General features: G+C 37.6%; 1 protein-coding gene across 1 annotated transcript in view; it reads right to left on the reverse strand.

Moving 5' to 3' along the window:
• The window catches only part of LOC108138728 (protein sickie), a 151,537-nt gene that overhangs the window by 76,026 nt on the left and 55,958 nt on the right, over window positions 1-19,553 (reverse strand). The window contains 1 exon segment of the mRNA XM_017261095.2: window positions 2,477-2,850. Coding sequence (XP_017116584.1) covers window positions 2,477-2,850 — 374 coding nt within the window.

Consider the following 19,553-nt stretch of genomic DNA (forward strand, 5'->3'; position numbering starts at 1 on the left):
TTACAACTGCTATAAATACATTTCCGTGGGGGCAACATATTGTTGGCATGTCTGCCAAAGCAATTTGCAGTTATAAATGGTAAATGGTGGGAGTTCTGCACTCTAAGGGTTGTATCGTCATCAGCTGTTGCTGAAATCTTGAGAATATTTAAGGAGATTCTAAAGCAGTTTGGCCATGTCCTACCATTTTAATTATGTGCGTCAGTGCAACATGTTGCTCCTGCCAGCAGGTTGTCCTCAACAAATCACAGCCAGCGTTTTAAAAAATATAGAGAACTTGTGAAGTGCCATGAAATTGGAATTCCCCAAAAGCAAACCGACCCACCTCCGCCTGAAAAACTCAGCAGCAGATGCCGTCGTTAAAATGCTTTTGAATTTTGCATTTGAAAAATTTCAGGCAACGAATGTCGCTAATGGTACACATAGAAAAAAAACATGGAAATCGGATTTAGTTATGTTTTGTTGTCTAATTCTAAATTCTAAAATTAATATTTTAGTTCACTTTAGTGAAGTAAATATTTTCAAGATATTATTTATATAAAGTATTAAGGCTAACCAACAGATTTTGTACCTTTCTTGATATACTGTATTCTCGAATCATTAAACTATTTAAAAAAGATATAGTTTTTGAATGCTTGAAACTGTTTATGTCAAAATTTGGAAAAATAAAAGGACCTATTTATAATAAAAAAAATATATTTCTTTATATAAACTGAAGAATTCTGGAAAGAATTTAGAGTTATTCGATAGAATAGTAGACTCAGTGAAATTTTATACTTCTTGACTTCTTACTATTTTCGTTTAGGTGCACCATTTTGGGGTTGCTATTTTGTCACCGTTCCGGGTGGCTGGCGGGGATCCCTGAGCTGGGTCTAGGTCGACAGACCGCAGACATTATAAACAACGCTCTAGAGGGTCGCTGCCCGGCGCGCAAGTGAAAGTTTAATGGCGCAACTTTAAATGAACCGACCGCTGCACCCTCCTGATGGCGCAGCCTACCACAAACTAGGCGCAAGGACGAACATAAAAATCCTTTGCAATTTATGTGTCTGCTCTCGACCAAGAGGCGAACGCAAAACATTTCCGTAACGCATTTAAATTTCATAGTCAGTGAAAGTCATCAACACATTGGGGCCCGTGCCCCCAGTTAAACGACCGATTTGAAGGATGGGGGCATGGAATGGGGGGCACCACACAAAAGCTTCCGCTTCCTGTCTGCAACTCCGAGGATTTCCCCGAGGGTTGCAAACACCGAAGGAAAACCCAAGCCGGAGTCAAAACCGAAGACCTCCCAACAGACATTGGGCAAATAAAGTTTTCTAATTTTGCCATCTTCTTGCTTTGAATTTCGTAGAGAGCACTTTGCGGAGTTTTGCCCCTTGGCTGAGATTTTCCTCTCTTTAAACTTGTAGCACGCCAATTTTGTTTGCCTTTCTGGAGTTTTTCCTACCATTTTGCCGATGACATCTGTTGGTCGAGGTGTGAGGTGGAACACCCTCCCCCCCTCCCCGGAAAAAAGTAAGCTAAACCAGGACCCAACTGCCTGTAATTTCCGGCAAACAAACCAATAAATCATATTAAACTTGCTAGGAATTTTCAGAAAGCGCACAAAGAAATGCGTGCCGGATGTCTTATGACAGTCTAAGCGAAATTCAAAGGAAATCCCTGACATTGGATATGCAATATTTTGGGGGGCATGCTGAGGATTTCGGCATTGATGGGGGAGGTTTTTCTTTTTGGAAAATGCTGAAAAAAGCAGGGAAAGCTAGTTGAGTTTCATTAAGTGCTGGCAGCTAGATCTGAATTTAAATTATTTGGTATTGAATGAGATTTGGTTTTGTTTGTAATTGATGAACTTTAATAATTGGTATGTTGGTTTGAAATGAGTCTTTTTAGAGAAAGATCGGGTATGTCTATTAATTTAACCAAACAGTTAATTAACTCTTTGATATGCAAAATAAAAAATTATTTTGTGACTATCCGAAAAAATAAGAGAAATGCTTGTATGCCAATTTAAAAAGAATTTTTAACGAAGCTGAGATATCATTCGGAACACTTTTAAAGTTAAGTCAAATAATAAAATTTAATTTTATTAAATTAATAAAATAAATTTAAAAAAAATAAACAAGAAATCCAGTCTCAACAAAATATATAAAGATATTCGTTCCAAACGTTTTTCTTTCAATTTTTAAAGCGCCCTCTATGGTTCGCACACGTACTACCAGTATAAGAGTGGGAAAGGCTATTTATATAGCAGGGACACAAACCACGTTCGATAAAAAGCTGACTGCTACATAAGGTTTGTCAAGATAGCGCCCTCTATCAAGAAAGGGTATTAGAGTAAAATGTATAATATAAGTAAAATTACTGAGTTGCGAGGTTAGAAAAACTATTTTGAGACTTTTCCGCTCATTTTCACCGGTTTTTCCAGAAGTGTTCTGTGGGTTTCATAAAATGTTTTTCAAAATGCACTTACCGGTTCACCATCTCATTGCCGTTCTCCAACGATTGGGCCAATTGCTGTGGCGTTTGCTGCTGCTGCTGCTGATCCTGTTGGTTTTTATCCTGGTGCAGAGTAGATGCCGGGGTCCTCAGACCACCGCCCACTCCGATTCCCAGAACGGAGCCGCCCGTGAGAGTCGAGGAGGAGCCCAGTCCGACGCCGCCGCAGCCAACGCCAACGCCAATGGACTTGGTTTGCTTGGCCTGCTGCTTGAAGCGGCTCAGGGCGAAGAAGAGGGCGAGCACGGCTTTCAGGCGACCGGCACAGATGTCATTGGTGGTGATGTTCTCCAAGCCGCCGACCGACTGACTGCGCAGCACATGCAGACACGAGTTGACGTTGTCAAACTAGCAGGGGAAACACGGAGAAGAGCGGAGAATGCAAATGAAATCAAAGCACGGAAAATGCCAACACTTAAAGCTATTTAAGTACAGCGATGATTCATTGGCGGAGCTCTTTGAGCTGCCTAATATAAATGTAAATCCTCGAGCTGTTTTATCGCCGGGCGCCTGCGATGTCGTGATTTTGACATGGCTCCCAAATGAGGCGCCCCACCACCGACCGATGTTCAAATGCGTTTTTTATGGCTAATTTCCCCAGTCGTTCACTAACTGCTTCACGCACACGACCTCTGGCCTGAAAAAACCTTTCGAATCAAAACCCAAGCCGAATGAAACAAAAAAATTGACATTAAGATAAAGTGTTCAGACATCAACTGCCCCTCTTCAGCACCCTTTCCCATTTGTCAACACCAGGAGAATCCAGAGTGACAGGTATCACGACTTCAAGATACTCTGGGCTGGGATTAACGAGCGGAAAAGGTTGGGCTTATCTTAAAATTTTTAAATATATAAATGTCGGCATGGAGTTGAAGAACGAAGATGCTTTAATAAAATATATATTGTCGTTTTGGACAAAGGAGTCTTTTTTCATGTTTGTTGTATACTCCTAATTTTTTTTTTTAACTAAATGATTGCATTAGGATCTTAACTATTTTTTTTTAAATTAACAAATGCAATCTCCAAATTGAAAATGAAATCGAAAAGGAAAAGTAATTGTTCCAATGTTTTTACCAATGTTATTTATTTTAGCATTTATGGTTTTATTAACTATTTGAAAAATAAATAAGAAATTAAATGTGGCTTACATGTGGTGAAGGTGTAATAGTCTTTATTACTTCTCAGTTGGCTTAACTTATAAATCTATTTAGAAGCACACATGCCAGTTTGTTTTAAATTCACTCCCAAAACAGACATAACAAAATGTAAAGAAAGAAGCTCTTGCCCTGGGTTTTCTTGAACTAAGAGGAACTACAAGTTTTCCCAAGTTCCAAAAATCATTTCTTGACCGTCGACACGACTAACCACTTTGCTGAGATACCCACGATTTGTGATTGTACAGAATAATGTCAACGCACTGCCGAAAAGCTTCACGAAATTGTCTTTTGTATATTGTAGAGCACTATATTTCATATTTTTTTTCCCCTGCAACAATTTAAGAGACACAAAAAGCATATCGCATATAGTAAAATAGAACTGGGAGGCAAATGTCGAAAAATCAAACTTGACAACTGACATGACGGCAGACAAATGACAAACGTCTGCCGGCTGTGTGCACTCAATTTGCTGGTCGAGTCGAGAAGTCGAAACTGAGATGAGATCCCATGCAAGCTGCTAAGGGCCCAAAGTTATCTAGCCAAATGACAGCGGGGTTGTGCAGGCCAAACTTTAAAAGGCTGCCAAACTTATATGGCAAACTTTATAATAACTTTCTGAGAGAGACAAAATGGCAGCAACTTTGCGCCCAATGACTTTGGCAAACAATTGAAAAACTGCAATCGCAGATAAGTTCAAGTTCAATGCCGCGTCAGAACGCGTATCTACCAGATACTTTCCACTGGGACACAGTCTCTGGCTGCTGTCAACATTCACTTTTGGCCAAAGTATCCTGGCCCCGGCTCATTCTGCTCGATTTGTGTGACATTATAAATTGAGACAATAAATTTACATTAATTTTTGCCTCCTCTTCTTTGTTCAAGGAAATCGGGGCCATTTGTGGAAAGAGGAGAGCTCCCACTTACGTACTTACAATTTGTATCTGTTGCCCGTTATCGATGGGTGGGTATTTATCTACTGATAGATACCTTCTTCCAAATGCCACATTAACTTTTGTAGTTGCCGATGGAAGTTTTGCTGTTATCCGAACAAACTTTAACTACTATAATGTTGCACTAATTGGTAAGAGTTTTGACTCAACTTTTAAGGACACAAACTTTGGAAACTCACTAATGGGTTTAAGAAATTGTAAAGAAATCTCAAACAAATTGTTGTGTAATCAATGAGTAAAGCATGAAAGAACAAGACTATTGCAATTATATAAAAACAATTCAGAAGGATTCTCTTTTTTAAATTATAAATTTGGTGTATTTATCAAGAAACCAAAAATGCAACACTCATTTGCCAACGAAACGCGTTTTCCTTCCTGTATTTCCCTGCGCTTAATCAAACTGTCTAACTGCGATTGAGCCAACAGATCGGACCATTTGTTATGGGTCATGTTAATGGGGAACTCCTCCATTAACCCTCTCCCTGACGACATCATTTCTCTCCATGGAACCATGGAACCCCTTTTCCAAGTACTATCGTTCGATCAATCACGCACCGCGTTGACAGCTGCAAGTGTCAAACAGAGCGGTGCACTTATTTACTATGCTCCACAATGAACACCGCCCACAGTAGCCACAAAGCCACGGTAGCCTAGTACACTCAAAAAAATGTTTTTCTCTATATATGAGAATTAAAAGTGGATTTTAGAAAATTTAAAGACTTCCGTTTCTTAAAAATGAAATAGTAATAAGATCTAAACAACACTCAAAAAGAGTAAGATATATATGTTTCCTGTTAACATTGAACTAACAACCTGCTAACTTTGAAATCGTAAAAAAAACTATTTCAAAATAGTGAAGTTAACATTATTTCTTTACTTTTCCCATTGTAAAAACGTATTTCGAGTGCAGACACGGGTGCCTCCAATCAAGAACGCGGGTGTGTGTGGCACAGTTAAGACCCATTGAATCGCGTAGTTGGTGCCAGCAAAGAGCATTGAGACCCCGACTTACGTAATATGCAACAAAAGTCAAATAAACCATAATAGATGGCAGCAGGAGGGGGCAGAAAGTGCAACGAGATGCGGCAGCTGTTGCCTCTCAGAAGAAGAAGAGGCAAATACCGCAACTTCAGTGCAATAAAATCGCGAACTCGCGAAACCGATGCGATACTCGACCAAAGTCTATGAAGCCGCAGAGTAAGGAGCTCCACTCCGCTGCACTCCACTCAGATACCCAGACACAAACGGGTTGAACAACAAAATATTGGGAAATCTCCTCTCCTGGCCACCCCACTCCCTCTTTTTTTTTTTTTGGCAAAATCGAAAAGTCGTACAAAAATAAATGCAAATAATATTGTTCACATTAAAGTTGTCAATTGCAGTGGAGAGCGCGAGTCTTATCAATGACCTCTCCACCGAATGGGTGAACAGTGGTTCAAAAAGTATTTAATATAATATTTTGAAAAAAAAAATGTTAGTTCATCTATTACAATTTTCATATAATAATTTAAAACATTTATTTGTATTAACTAATGTATTGGAAATATATAAATAGTTTTTGAAAACAAATTTTAACAATAAACTAATTTTCTTTTTTTTTCAAATCATATTTTTAAGCTTCGTAAACCCTTTAAAGTTTATTCAATAAATCAGAAAACGCACAGTTGATTATCTGATGCCAGAACAAACAAATGCTGAGCTAAGTAAACATTTAATTTGCAATAAAGTCTTCAAACTTATTTACTTTTCCACATCGCTTGAGCAATGCAAGCACAGTAAGTAACGATATGATGGGGGACTTTTCCAGCTCGCCTTCTGTGCGATCGAAAATGAAGACAACGAACTGACCAAGTGACGCTTATTGTCGCAGGATGCAGCGTCATTAAAGCCCAAATGGTTGAGAAAAATGGGGTACGGGAAAGGACGAGGTCCTAGAACAGAAACTGCAGCAGCCATTATTGACATTCTTCGATTTTTCTATCTTTGTGTTTGTGTGCCAAGCGCAGAGAATTTCTGAATCGCACTCGTCGACGCATTGTTGGTGGTGGCCATGGCCAGTGAGTCCGTATTTAAGTCCTTTCCTTCACTCATTTAATGCGAATTTATCGCAGAATGCAGTGCGCCTTCATCCATTCATCGGACTGGAGGCTCCAGGCTCCGCCAAAGGATTAAGAGTGGTCAACAAAGACGACGCAAATGAAAAGGCAAACGGAATCGAACGCTCGGCGGGCAGGGAAAGTCCTTTGTTAATGGTGCTAAAGAGTTGGCCGGCCAGAACTGGACATGTCGGTGGCCACCACTAAAGTCAACTTGCGCAAACGCTCTATATGTCATTTAATTTAATTTTGGTATATTTATATATATTTTTACTTGTACATATGTACCTTTCATTTCGTTTGATTTATATACACTTTAAAGCCTACTGCGATAAATCAACGTGGGCGTCTGCTTTCGCATCCCAAAAACCCAGCGGCCAATCCCCTTTTTTTAATTAACCGCCGGCCAAAGGAATTATACAACAAAAAAGCTGAATATATGTGTGTTTTCGTCTGCGATTTCGGCCACAATCCCAATATGGTTGTTATATCTGTGAATCTGTCAGGTGGTACAGCCAAAAATTGAATTATTTAATGGCTATTCACTTGGCAAATTGATCATTCAATTGTTTGTTTAATAAGTGATTAAAAATGATTTTTAAAACATAACTTTAGATTTGATTTATTTGAGTGGCTTATGTTTAAATGTCAATAATGATATAAATTAAATTTAGTTGTTCAACTTAAAGCCTTTTTTGTTAGCTGAAATATTGATAAGTGGCTTGCAAACTTTCCGAACTTTGACTAAAAATATTGGTTAGTCAAACACAAAAAAACTCCGATTTGAGAAAAAACAGAGTTATCTGTTCTCAGTTTTAAAGCCAAGAATTGCCTTCTTGAAATCTTGAACTACTCCCACGTCAGTTTGCAGTTCAACAATCCCTTTTGCAGACTCAAAGCTCCTCCTTAAACCAATTAGTAACTAATTAAAAGCTCAAAGTCAAACACTCACACCCATTGTGAAGCCAAGATAGATCCTCGTGCTGCAGAGCAGACATCTTGGCATTCGACGGAAATCAATAACCAAAATCCACACAAATTCTTCGAATCACTCAAAATGGAGAAAATTCCAAGGCAATGATGAGCTGACAGACAATTGCATTCAGACACCCACTCGATTGGGAATTCGGGAATGCGGAACAGGGCAGCGCAAAATGGCAAAACAATTTCAATAATTTCAAGTGTCCTTCGTGGCCGGCAGGACTCACTCACACCCAGCAGGATTCGAGAACGATTTCGGACAATTGTCGCCAGAGTCACGACTAGTCCAGCAAAAGGGCGATAAGAAATCGACAAATAAAATAAAATATCAAGCGAAATTGTTCAAGGGAAGTCGAGGAAATAAGGCCAGCTAAGACTGAACTGTAAATTCAATTTACGAATGACTGAAAGTGCAACACGCGTACTGCACAAACTATTTTTTCGACTCCCTGAGTTGGCCAAAGGCAAAAGGCAAAAAGCCAAAGCGAAATGCGATTTGATTGAAGTGAAGTGAAGAAATGTAATTGAAATTGCCGGACATATGTGAGTGCAGAAGACAGGAAAAGGCGTAGAAAGTGCCGGGCAGTTGTTCGTTGATAGAGCCAGTTTAATTTGGCAAGTGCAATCGAGTGAAAGTTAAAACGGCAATCGCCGCTGCAATGGGATATAAACATTTTGCCCAAGTTTTCAAATTTAAATTGTTCAATTTAAAGTGGCTATCGAAGCTGCTCAGTGAAGAATAAGTACTAGGATTAAAGGACTAGTTGTTTAATTTATTTATCCTTTCTTGAACTTATGGTAGGGGCAAATAAAAAGTTTGATTTTATTTTGAAGATTTATTTTCTAAAAAATATATTTATTATTAATTATCATATTAAATTGTTATTCTTCGGCTAGCTTCTTAAGCTTAATGATAATATTAAGCACATCGTATTGAATTTGGCAGCTTAAAAACCACTTTTAGCGTAAAATGAGGAGGAGAAAGCCAAACTGATTGTTGTAAAACACACAATATCCTGCCAAAAGTAATAAGTGTTCCGACGAAACTTAATTCCTGTTCATATCAATAAAGTTAATAAGAAACTTGTATGGTTTTCTAAAGACTCTAGGGACCTCCCACTTGAATTGCGCAACACAAAACTCCACTGTATCCTCCATTGCCACCCCACTCCGATAAATTTGCCAGCAGCCACATCGTTACTTTCCTCTGTGTTGAAATATTTAGTAAGATTTCAGCGTATTCGCAGCGTATTTGTAGCAACTTTTCAGCAAGCAAACGAAATCACTTTCAGGGCTTCTCCACAAGGAAATCCACCCACTTCCACTCCCACTTCCACTCCAAAATCGTTTCTATAGCGACCTTTAGCAAAGTGCGTGTGCTTCGGCGCATTAAATTGATTGCGATAAAAATTTTTCCAAGATGAGGCGCTGCCAATTTGAGTTTAAGTTTCCCCCTCCCCTCCTCTCCTCACCCCGCCAATTTTCTCCGGCATTCTTTTATTTTATTTCTGAGGGAAACTGTAGCAGAAGAAAATGAAATTATTGATAACGTAAAGGGAAGGAGTTTAAGAGGCGTCTTAATAAAAACTGCATCCATGAGATGACGATATCAGGAAATGCCCAGGAGAGAAGTCAGAGGGAAAACTAGTGCAGAACGCAGGTAAGCACACGCCACTCTATTCGCATACACGGTCACAATTTAAATATGTATTATGATTATTTACTGCCAGCGCAAGTTAAATAAAAATACAGTAAAAAGGTAAAAAAATAAAATTCGCATAAAGAGGGTCTGAGCTCGAAATGATGATAAGCCTGGGGTTGTGGGGTTTTCTAAGGGGGCTGAGGGGCTAGGGCAAAGAAAAGCATAAGCAGGCAAATTGCTCACGCAAGCTCCTCAATTTCCGCCCGTGGAGTCGAACCTCTGCTCCCGGGGTCCAAAGCCTCCTCATCCTCCTCCTCCTAGTTCTCCTACCTACTCCTGCTCCTTCACCAAGATTAGCCTCGCCGATATGGTATGCTAAGGTGCCGCTCCACTCTGCTCCACGTTTCGTTTCACTTCAGGCTGCTTTCAATAGGCGTCCGAAGAAAGTGCAGCGAAGGCTAAGAGCATTTGCAGCGAACGTGTTCGCAGCTTGCACTTGTGAAAATCAGGAAAATAAGTCACATTTTCTCCTCCCAAAATGATATGACATAGTAATCAGCTCATTCCAGAAACTTAATTTATATCCTAATTAAAATCAAATTATCTTTATAGTTGTATTGACTGTTCGTTTTGGGACTGTTATATTACTATTATTATTAGTTTATATTATATTCATAATTTAGTACTTTTTTATTACTAAATACAAATTTATGAATATTCGCAATCAAATAACCCTTTTCAACATTGCTTTACTATTTTATGTGCTAACAATTTGGAATTTCGGAATAATATACAATTATAACTTTATGTTACTTTACTTTATTGAATATAATTAATGACAAAGCTCATAGCAAGAACTGCGATTTCGAAATATTTGATTTTTAGAAGCTGAAAACTATGACCAGGCACTGCATTTATCAATTAAATTTTCAACATTAAATATATATTTTTTTTTAAATTATGCAGTTTCATTTCAAACAAAGAATTTTAGAATATGGCTTTTATCAACTTCAGATAGATAGTCCCTTTTCCTAGCCGAATCTTTCCCAATCTTTTGCCCATGAATTTCTCAGAGTGTATTAAGCGCTTTGTACTGCATTTGCCATTGGCACACAATTGGGTGAATTCTGTATTTTTTTCTTTCCTGGGCTGTCGGGTCGCAACACCATTGCCTTAGCTACGCCTTAAGTTATGCTGTGCAAGTATCGCCCTCCGCCCCAAACTCCCACTTTCCGCCACTTTGGCGTTCTGCCACCCAACAACCAACGGCCAAGAAGCAACTACCAACATTCAACATCCAACAGCTAACAGCAAACAGGCAACAGCCAACACGGATGCTGCTCTAAGCTGTTTTCATTTTTATCCTCGCGCTGCGATGCGAATGTTTAGATTGCGAGAAATTGCAAGTTGCGTCAAAATATTTACACCGACTGACACGGAATGCAAGCTAATGTCCTGGCAAAAATGAGGGGTTATCGAATATGAAAACTAAATTCCCCGCAAATCATGGCACTCAAATTGGCTGCGACGTGTTTGCCAGAATCAAAAGCAAAAAATTTATAAAATTAATTAGAAATATCAATATGCGTTCAGAGTGTGTTTCATGCCCGGCCGCATCGATGGGCGTTTTGGAAAATATTTGCCCAGGTCGCAGCATTTTCAAAATCACTAATTGGCTGGCTGGCGTAATCACTGAGCACAAAATATGCCCATAAATATGTATGAAACGGCGCACAAAAATCATATAATTAATAACCAGTCATTTGTTTTGTTGCTGACTTTCCACACCCGATGAGTTGAATGCAAACATTTTACGTTTAAATTTAATTTTGTACAGAGAACGAACAGCAGTGCCAGCTGCAATTTGCATTGTTTGCATAATAGTCAAAGATTCGTTTGTTTTACAAATTTACAGATATAAAATCAATACAAATACCGTGTTGGTGAAACGTCATCAAGCCCACCACTCACCTGCAATGAAAGAGAAAAATGCTTGGTCAGAATGGCAGAAAATGGATGTGGCAAAAGTGTTAAGCTTTAAAGCGAGAATATTTTCGAAACGCCAAACAAATGGTAATGAAAAAAAAATATGGAATATGTACATTTATGTTGAGAGCGTGAGCTGCTTTCATATCGATGATAAATTGTGACAGCCAATGAAATTTAAACGAGGATACGCTGACAAATGAAACATGATTGCTTCATCATTTTTTTCAACTTTTATGAAAGCCTTGATCGTTGAAAGTATCTGTCAAATTATTAATAAGTTTAAAAAAAATTAAGTAATACCATTACTCCTTTTTCTTGCATTTATGTTAAACCCATTCACGCATTCATTTTTTTCATGTTCTAAAAGATTTTCCCACTTCAAACATCAATCAGATGCATGCATTTCCAAAATAAATCCAACCATTGTCTCTCAGTTTTTTGCCAAATCACCTATAATATATTTTCAGCATGTGCCGCAAGTGTTGTTCAAAATATCGTCTATAGAAAAACGCCAGAAAAATACATGAATATATTACCAAATATATTTTGCTTCATTTTTACTGCAATGCATTTTTCAATTACTTCTTTTTTCTTTGCACACATTTTATTTCGATATTTTATCCTGTTTGGAATCTCTTTTTACCCGGAGAGAGACTCATAAGTTTTCGTTCGATTTTGGCGTTTGTTGTAAAACGAAATTGATATTTTATGGCCATGCTCATCTGCAGCAACAACGTGGCTAAAAGGGGAAAACGAGGCACTGGCGTGAAGCATACGATTTTCGAAGTTTATGGCGCGTGTATCTGTTAGATACGTTCCCCTACACTTTTTCAGTGTTATTTACATGAATACTTTGTGCGGAGATTTGCTAGTTTTTTTCACATATGTATAGTTATTTATGCATGGGGGCATTGTTTAAGCGCACACGAGCAACGCGCTTAGATTTTGATTTAAAGCTCACTGCAGTTTGTAAATGGATTAGCCTTTTGAAGTTGTTTGTGAAAAATAGTTTTGCCATTTTTTAATTAGTGAAACTGACTGTGAAATAAAAATGTAAAACAAATAAGGTCTTTTAACAATCAATTGTTTGCATCACAGGCTAAAATAACATGCAATTAAAAGCATTGAAATATATATATGGACAAACAACATTTGAAAAATCAATAAACACTTATTTCAGTTATTATTTTTAATACCATTGAATCGTAACTAATTTATGCAATTGACTTAAGTTGTATTGACTTTCATGAGAAAGTAAATTCAAACAATAAACAGAATTTTTTTGTATTAACTTTTAGCTTCTTGACTTGGTTGTCATTTGAAGTTCACACTTCTTAATTATATCTATTTTTATTTTGTTTTTAAGTTGCCTATTAGCTGCAAATCTTTATAAAAAATCTAGAAACCTTCTTGAGAAGTCTCCAAGGCAGAACACGTGCCATTTGTCAGGCCCCAGACTCATTTGATTAGCATGTGACAGGACGGGAATGAGGTAGGCAATGTACTTCAACATGATAATCAACTTCTGGCAACTTCAAATTGTATCTTTTTCTTAGGAGCAAGATGTATTTATGAGGCACATAAATAAAATGGCACAGCAAGACGGACAAAAAAAAGCAAACGAAGAAATGCCTTTGGCCAATGAGAAATGTGAAAACGTGTTGGGCATAAAATTTACCAAAATTCAAATTTGGTTTTAGCTCCTCTGCCTGACTGCCGCTCACGTAGGAGAATCCCGAAACAAATGGACTGAGGCAGGTATAAAAATCCGAATTTGATATTTTCATTAAATGATATTTTTGGCTGCTGCGATGTCATAGTCCATAGTCACATCGCACATCCGTTCCCAGCATTTTGGTTGTGCTTAAACTGCAGCCAAGCGTGAATCCGAGGCTCTGTCTCTGTGGCTCCGTGGAAAAAACACACAAATATATATATAGTATTTTTTGCGATTCCATCAACAGCAACGCGGACACACCGAAATGTAAACAAACAAATGGACTGTGCAAGCAAATGAAATATTGAAACTAAACAACCTGGAACAGGTGTCAACGTCATCGTTTGGAGGTTTCAGTTGACGAGTCGAGTCGATTGTATTATTTGCATTTCATTTACGTTTCCCATATTTTTTTTTATTTACTCGGGCCTCTCTCCAGATTTTTTTTGGTTTTTGTTATTCTTTCATTTTGCAGGTGTCCAGGCCAATTCGAAGCCCAGAAATCAATCAGCATTCGATACGCTCACTTATTTATCAATTGTTGTCGGCGGTTGGCTCTTTTGTTTTCGGTTCTTTTGTGCCTTGAACTTGACACTTGCCACTTGGCCAGCAAACTGGGCAATGCCGTTAGAGCCTTGCCCAAAATAGGCCCAATAGCACTTGAAACGTTTCTAATTTCATGCTAATGACAGGGCCAACGCAAACGGAAGTCGTGATTTGGGAAAGCTCAAATTGTAGCTTATGGCCGGAGAAAATGTCTCGGTTCGAGCGAGATGGTAACACAGATAATTATGGCTAATTGGGTAAATGGGCTCGTCAAATCAACAGTCAACAAATGCAGCTACAAATCAACTACGCGTGGTCAATTTGAGTTAATTAGGTTCCCGAGTCAATGAAAGTTTAGTTGTTAATTTATAGGTACATGTATTTACCCAAAACGACAGTAAAATTGTAGCTTAGTTTGGTAATGGTCTTTTGGTTTTGGGAGTTCATTTGGATTGAAGGCATTTGCATGTTTTTTAACAACAACTAACTAAGCTTAGAAAATTTGGTAAAAATATTATTTTTTTTAATTTTTAAATTAAATAATTGCAGAAGTGCAATCTATTATATTACCAATAAAGTTTTGTTGGTTTTAAAAATGATAAAATGATAAATTTCATATTTACACAATGCACACTGTTTAAGTACAATGGTATACCAGCATTCCTATTTTAACTATACTTTAAGATACAGTTGAGAAATAAAATGACTTTAAATCAAGAAACAATTAAAATAATCGATCTAGAGCAGTGTTTTTCATTAGGTAAATATCAGCAATTTGTAAAATCAGGTCAGCAATCAAAGGTTGCCATAACGCCGAGTAATCGAGACAATCGTTAGAACTCCGAGTTGGTGGAGCCAAGGCGTTTGTTATTTTGCATTTATGGGCAAAGTGAGCGAGATTTAGATACCAGTACGAACACCAAGGTGTGTCACAGTAAATGTTTTTTGTACTTTGGAACCGACTCCAATGAGCAGCAGCCAGAAATATGACATATATGAACACTCGGCGAGATGTCAGCGTCGGCGTTTAAATAATTGCGCTGTCAAAATGCGTTAGGCGTTCTACTACTCCCAGAAACCCACTCCTACTCCTCCAACAACCTCCTCAATTTCGCCATCTCGCTGCGCACAATATTTAATTATAGGCTACATTTAACACAAACTCCCCTTGTTGCTGTTATTTGTTATGCATAATGAACTTACACATGCAAAATTAATAAAATTTACCACGCAACGCGAACGCAGAATATATTATTGCGCTTGATAGAATTTTATATATATTATTGCATGTAAAAAATTATTTTAAATGTAATTTTCATAATTCAGATTTTTATAGCTATAACTGTACGTTTGTGTTGACAACTTAATTATGCATTGATATGCGGTTTTAATGTTTACTGAGCTGTACTATATTTCGTTCGGTAATGTCATGCAAAAATTGCACATGAGATTAAATTTCATTTTTGAAAAGGTGATTAGGTGAAATTCCTTCAAAAAGTGCTTGTTTTCCTTAAATAAATTAATTAATAGTGCTTAGAACGGCAGAAAAAAAAGGGTTTTTAATATGTACTTTTTGTTCAACTATTAAAGTCAACAATTAAAAAAACTTTTAGATCATAAGTTTTACAAACGTTTTAAAACGACCTATTTGTTTTAAGGCCAAAAATAAAAATTAATTTAAAGTAAGGCCACAAATAGTTTTGATAAAGAAATCTAGAAAAGAAATCTTTTAGCAGTACGATATTAGTGCTTAATTCAGTAATTTCATAGATCGAAGGAAGATCAATGCAAATCACTGGTTGAATATTATTGAGACCTTTTCCAGGAAGTCATGTTAACGATTTGTGGCTCCCATTGAGGCCATCACGCACAGCTATCTTTCGCAGGTACCATAATACCTGAACGAAATTCCCAGGTTCCACGGCTGGACATATCCTTGAAGCTTACATTTCTCGGCTGTCAACTGTTTAACTTGGCTCTTAACCCGCCCCACCATCTCCCTTCGGTTTTTTGCATATTTGACTTTGACACTTTGCAGTTGCTATTGTGATGTTGTTGCTCTCGCTCCTGTTAACATGTCCAACTGTTGGTTGTTGGGTCTGTCTGTCTGTCTGTCTGTCTGTCTGTCTGATTGTCTGTCGGTCTAGATGTCCGTTTGCCAGTCGGTCGGTCTTGCAGCTTGACTGTGGCTCTGCGTCCATTCCTCTTGAACACGCAACGTGCAATTGTCAGTGTCAAGCGTTGTGGCAACTGCAAAAATATATGTATATGCATACAGCGAATATATATATCTGCATCTGTGGTTATAAATGTGAGGATGGAAGATATATGTGCAGTGCATGAGTAGGTAGCAATGCTGGTGCCACTCAGTTCGATTTGCTACATACTGCAGCACCTTGTTCAGGAGTGTATATTATTTTAAAATATATAAATAATAATTAAATATAGCAATCACCATTTTTTCCTCATCAAAAATGAGCTACACTTTTTAGATTATTTTGTTCAGAGCATTCCCACTTCGATGTTGCTCCGGAAAGCCATCAATTTGACAACTTTTTTAGTGCCACCATCAGTCAGTTGAGAGATAAACTCAACAAATTGAGTGATGGTTCTCAGACCGAATGAATTATTTTCCTTTTTTCCCATGGCCCCCCGGACAATTGCATCTTGCTGCATAAAACTGGCAATTCAATTTAAAGGCCACGGCTAGTTCATGGCCAACGCAAATTGTCGGTGGAATACCGTTTGCCCGGCTTAATATGGCATTTGGCAAGCAAAGCTCTTCAAATGACTAGAGGGCATGGAAAAATCCTTGTACACGCGTTTTCTGGTCATGTTTGACAACTGCCGAAAATGCAATTAACATTTGTGCCCGGTAGTTGTCAACAGTTTCACAGACAACACACATTCTCATGCGAAAACACGCTTCGAGCCAAGGGCGGTGCTTTGAAAATTACTATGGGATTGTTAATCACATAATGGACATCATTAAAAAAAAATGTTGTTGTTATATATTAGAGAAAAATCTAATAATGGTTACATTTCTAAAAGGAAAAACTTGTTTCATAATGTTTAATGACGTTCTGTCAGACCATTAAAATATTTCTTACCCTCAAATTACTTTATTAAATTTACAAAAAATGTATAGAAACAAAAATATATCCAAACTTTCTAATTGGCTAATACATTTTAAAAAAATGTCGAAAAAATGTTTAAACTTTCTAAAATGCAGCAGCTGACAATTGAATTAAAATACCTATAATTCATTTAACTAAATTGTACGTGTTTTGTAGGCAATCAATTTCATATTTTCAAAATATATCTTTTGTAAGGCTGTTTTTGAAAATGAAGAACGATTTTTGGCTTGTGTAAAGATGTGCTGTAAATATAACTGATTGTAACTATCGTAATTAGTTTAAAGAGACATTTTCCTCAATGTTCCAGAAACATTCTCGTGAAAACTTTGAATAACTGCCGCTATTTCGGTGGTTTGATTTGAAAACCCCTTGCTACATAATTGGGACTGAGCCACTGCCGCGGGCGGAGGTTGTCATCCACAAACAGAGCCAGAGACAATTGCACCGCTAGAACAAAACTGCACACAAATGAATGCCCTTTGGCACCTGTCGACATCAACCTGGTTGTCGAGAATTTTGCATAGTTTAGTCGCTCTCTGCGAAATTAGCCAATGGCCTAAGACCCCACCCAGAGCACCGAGTTCGACATTTGCATTGGATGTGGATTTGGATTGGTCTGGGCCGCGCCGGTCCGGGGCGAAGCAACAAATTTACCTGCATTATTTGCACGTACAACCCCCCAGTGGCATGGAGGCCGACCTGGCCGACATTAATGCATAATTTTGCCAAACTATTTTGAGGTTTGTTTGCCTGGCAGGCAAACCGCATGCAGCAGCATCAGTAGCTTACCCCTTTCACTCACTCACTCACTCACTCTCAGCCAGGCCAATTTATTTGTCATGTCAATATTAACGTCGTGTATCCAGAGAGGCGGCACGAATGCACTCAGAAGAAAAGACGTTCTTTAGCTTAAAAATATCACATATCAATAAAAACGAAAAATCAACAGGTCTAACCATTTATAGAAATCAAGAAATTGCACTTCTTTAAATCAGCTTTTAAGCGAAAACAGATTACTTTTATCTTTAAATTAAAATAGAGATTTAAATAAGTAATGTTATTAAATGTGCCAGTTTTCCTTTACAAAAACAAGACCAATAATAAAACAGTCTTTTTACTCAAGTAAAAATAAATAGTAAACAATTTTTTTATTTTTCAACAATTTTCCTGCAAAACATACTTTCATAATATAAAGAAAGAAAAAACCGAAAAAGCTTTTCTTACAATTCATAAAAAATTATTTATAAATACAGAGGTGTGATTTATTCGTTTATTTATATTTTGTCATATTTATTATTCCAAGTACGTTAGCCCATTCAAGTGCCTAAAAAATGTATACATAGATGACTATTTTTGTCTGTGCATAGACGTTTAGAGAACATGAGGAAGTTGCAACTGGCTGCTTGAAGCCGAAACATAATTTACTGTGCCATCGGTTAAATTTCGTTTGGGGATGCGGTTTTTGCTGCTGCTGTCAACTTGCCGAGCTGACAAATATTTGCCAAAATCCAGGCAACCAACTACTCAGCAATTGTGAATTTAATTAGATTTTATCGGACAGGGGAGTTGCAGAGCAGGAGTGAAACTATTGACTAATGCAGTAGAACGGCAACGATTCTAGAGAGTGCCAGATATTTAATAGTAATTACTAATAGGCAGATGTTAAATCGCTGATTGAGTTTCATCAATGGAATATAGTTTCCCTATTTGTAGAATCGTTTTGTTTATGGTTTCGAATTGCCAATCTGTGTTAGTTTACTCTACCCACCCAGCAGTATTCAATTAGCCCGAACAAACGCGGCGCAGCCTAGCCTCAAATTATAGTCTTATGATTTCCTGTCAATCTTAATGAGTGCACTGCACTGCATATGCAGAGAGTACAGCAGCTAGAAATCGTTTGAGCAAACAAGTAATAACCATAACAACGAACTGATTTGTCGACCGATGAAGCGTGGCTAATTGCCAGCACTTGAATGCCAGCACTTCAAAGTGAAAACTTGTCGACGTCGACTCACCTAATGAAGTCATAAACAAGAATGCAGACTATGCAAATCGACGAAAACCCTTTTCCCATGTTGGACCTGACATAACAATGGCAAGAAGGCGCCTTTGGGCCAGGCTAAAATCGTCTGGAAGGCGCAGTCTTCGGTGCCCAACTGTTGCCATTTTCAACTTTTTACTTCTTACGATTTTTCAACGCCTTTGCCACAAGATTTATGGTTGCACAATGCGTGACCAACTTGGCGGGGAAAATAAGGAGTGGTTGCTCTTAGGCGAGGAAGATGGTGGGGCGAGTGGGGCACGCACCTTTCTTCCTTGTTAAATTCGCACGAAATAAGAGTTGTCGTGTTAAAAATTTGTTCAATCAACATTTCGATTGCGTGCAATTCATTTTCCTTGCAACCGAAGACAGAATAAATTAATCAGGCATTAAGGAATGCAACTCGAAAGGTTGTTACTCAATTAGTTGTATAGTTCTTTTGTCTTGTGTCAAGTTGGGAAACGATTGAATTAATATTTTGCTGTCCAAAAGTTAGAAATATATACATGAAATTCTCAGAAATGTATTTCTTTAAAAATATAAATAAATCTATATTTATATTTCATAGTTTTTGATAGATTGATTGTTATTTTTAACCCTATAAATATTTTATTCTAGAGAGATGGTAATTTTTCTTTCTTTATTAATAAGTCTTTCTTTAAGTCATTGTTTATATTTAATCTATAAAAGTTTGTGCGTTTTCTTTAAAAAACAATCTTAAATTGTAAGTACCACAATATATAATCTTTGCGTTCTTCGGGCAGCCAGCCAAATTAAAAAGACAACAACATTCCG

The sequence above is a fragment of the Drosophila elegans genome, unplaced genomic scaffold (genome assembly GCF_018152505.1).
Source record: "Drosophila elegans isolate 14027-0461.03 unplaced genomic scaffold, ASM1815250v1 contig_814, whole genome shotgun sequence".
Classification (NCBI taxonomy): domain Eukaryota; kingdom Metazoa; phylum Arthropoda; class Insecta; order Diptera; family Drosophilidae; genus Drosophila; species Drosophila elegans.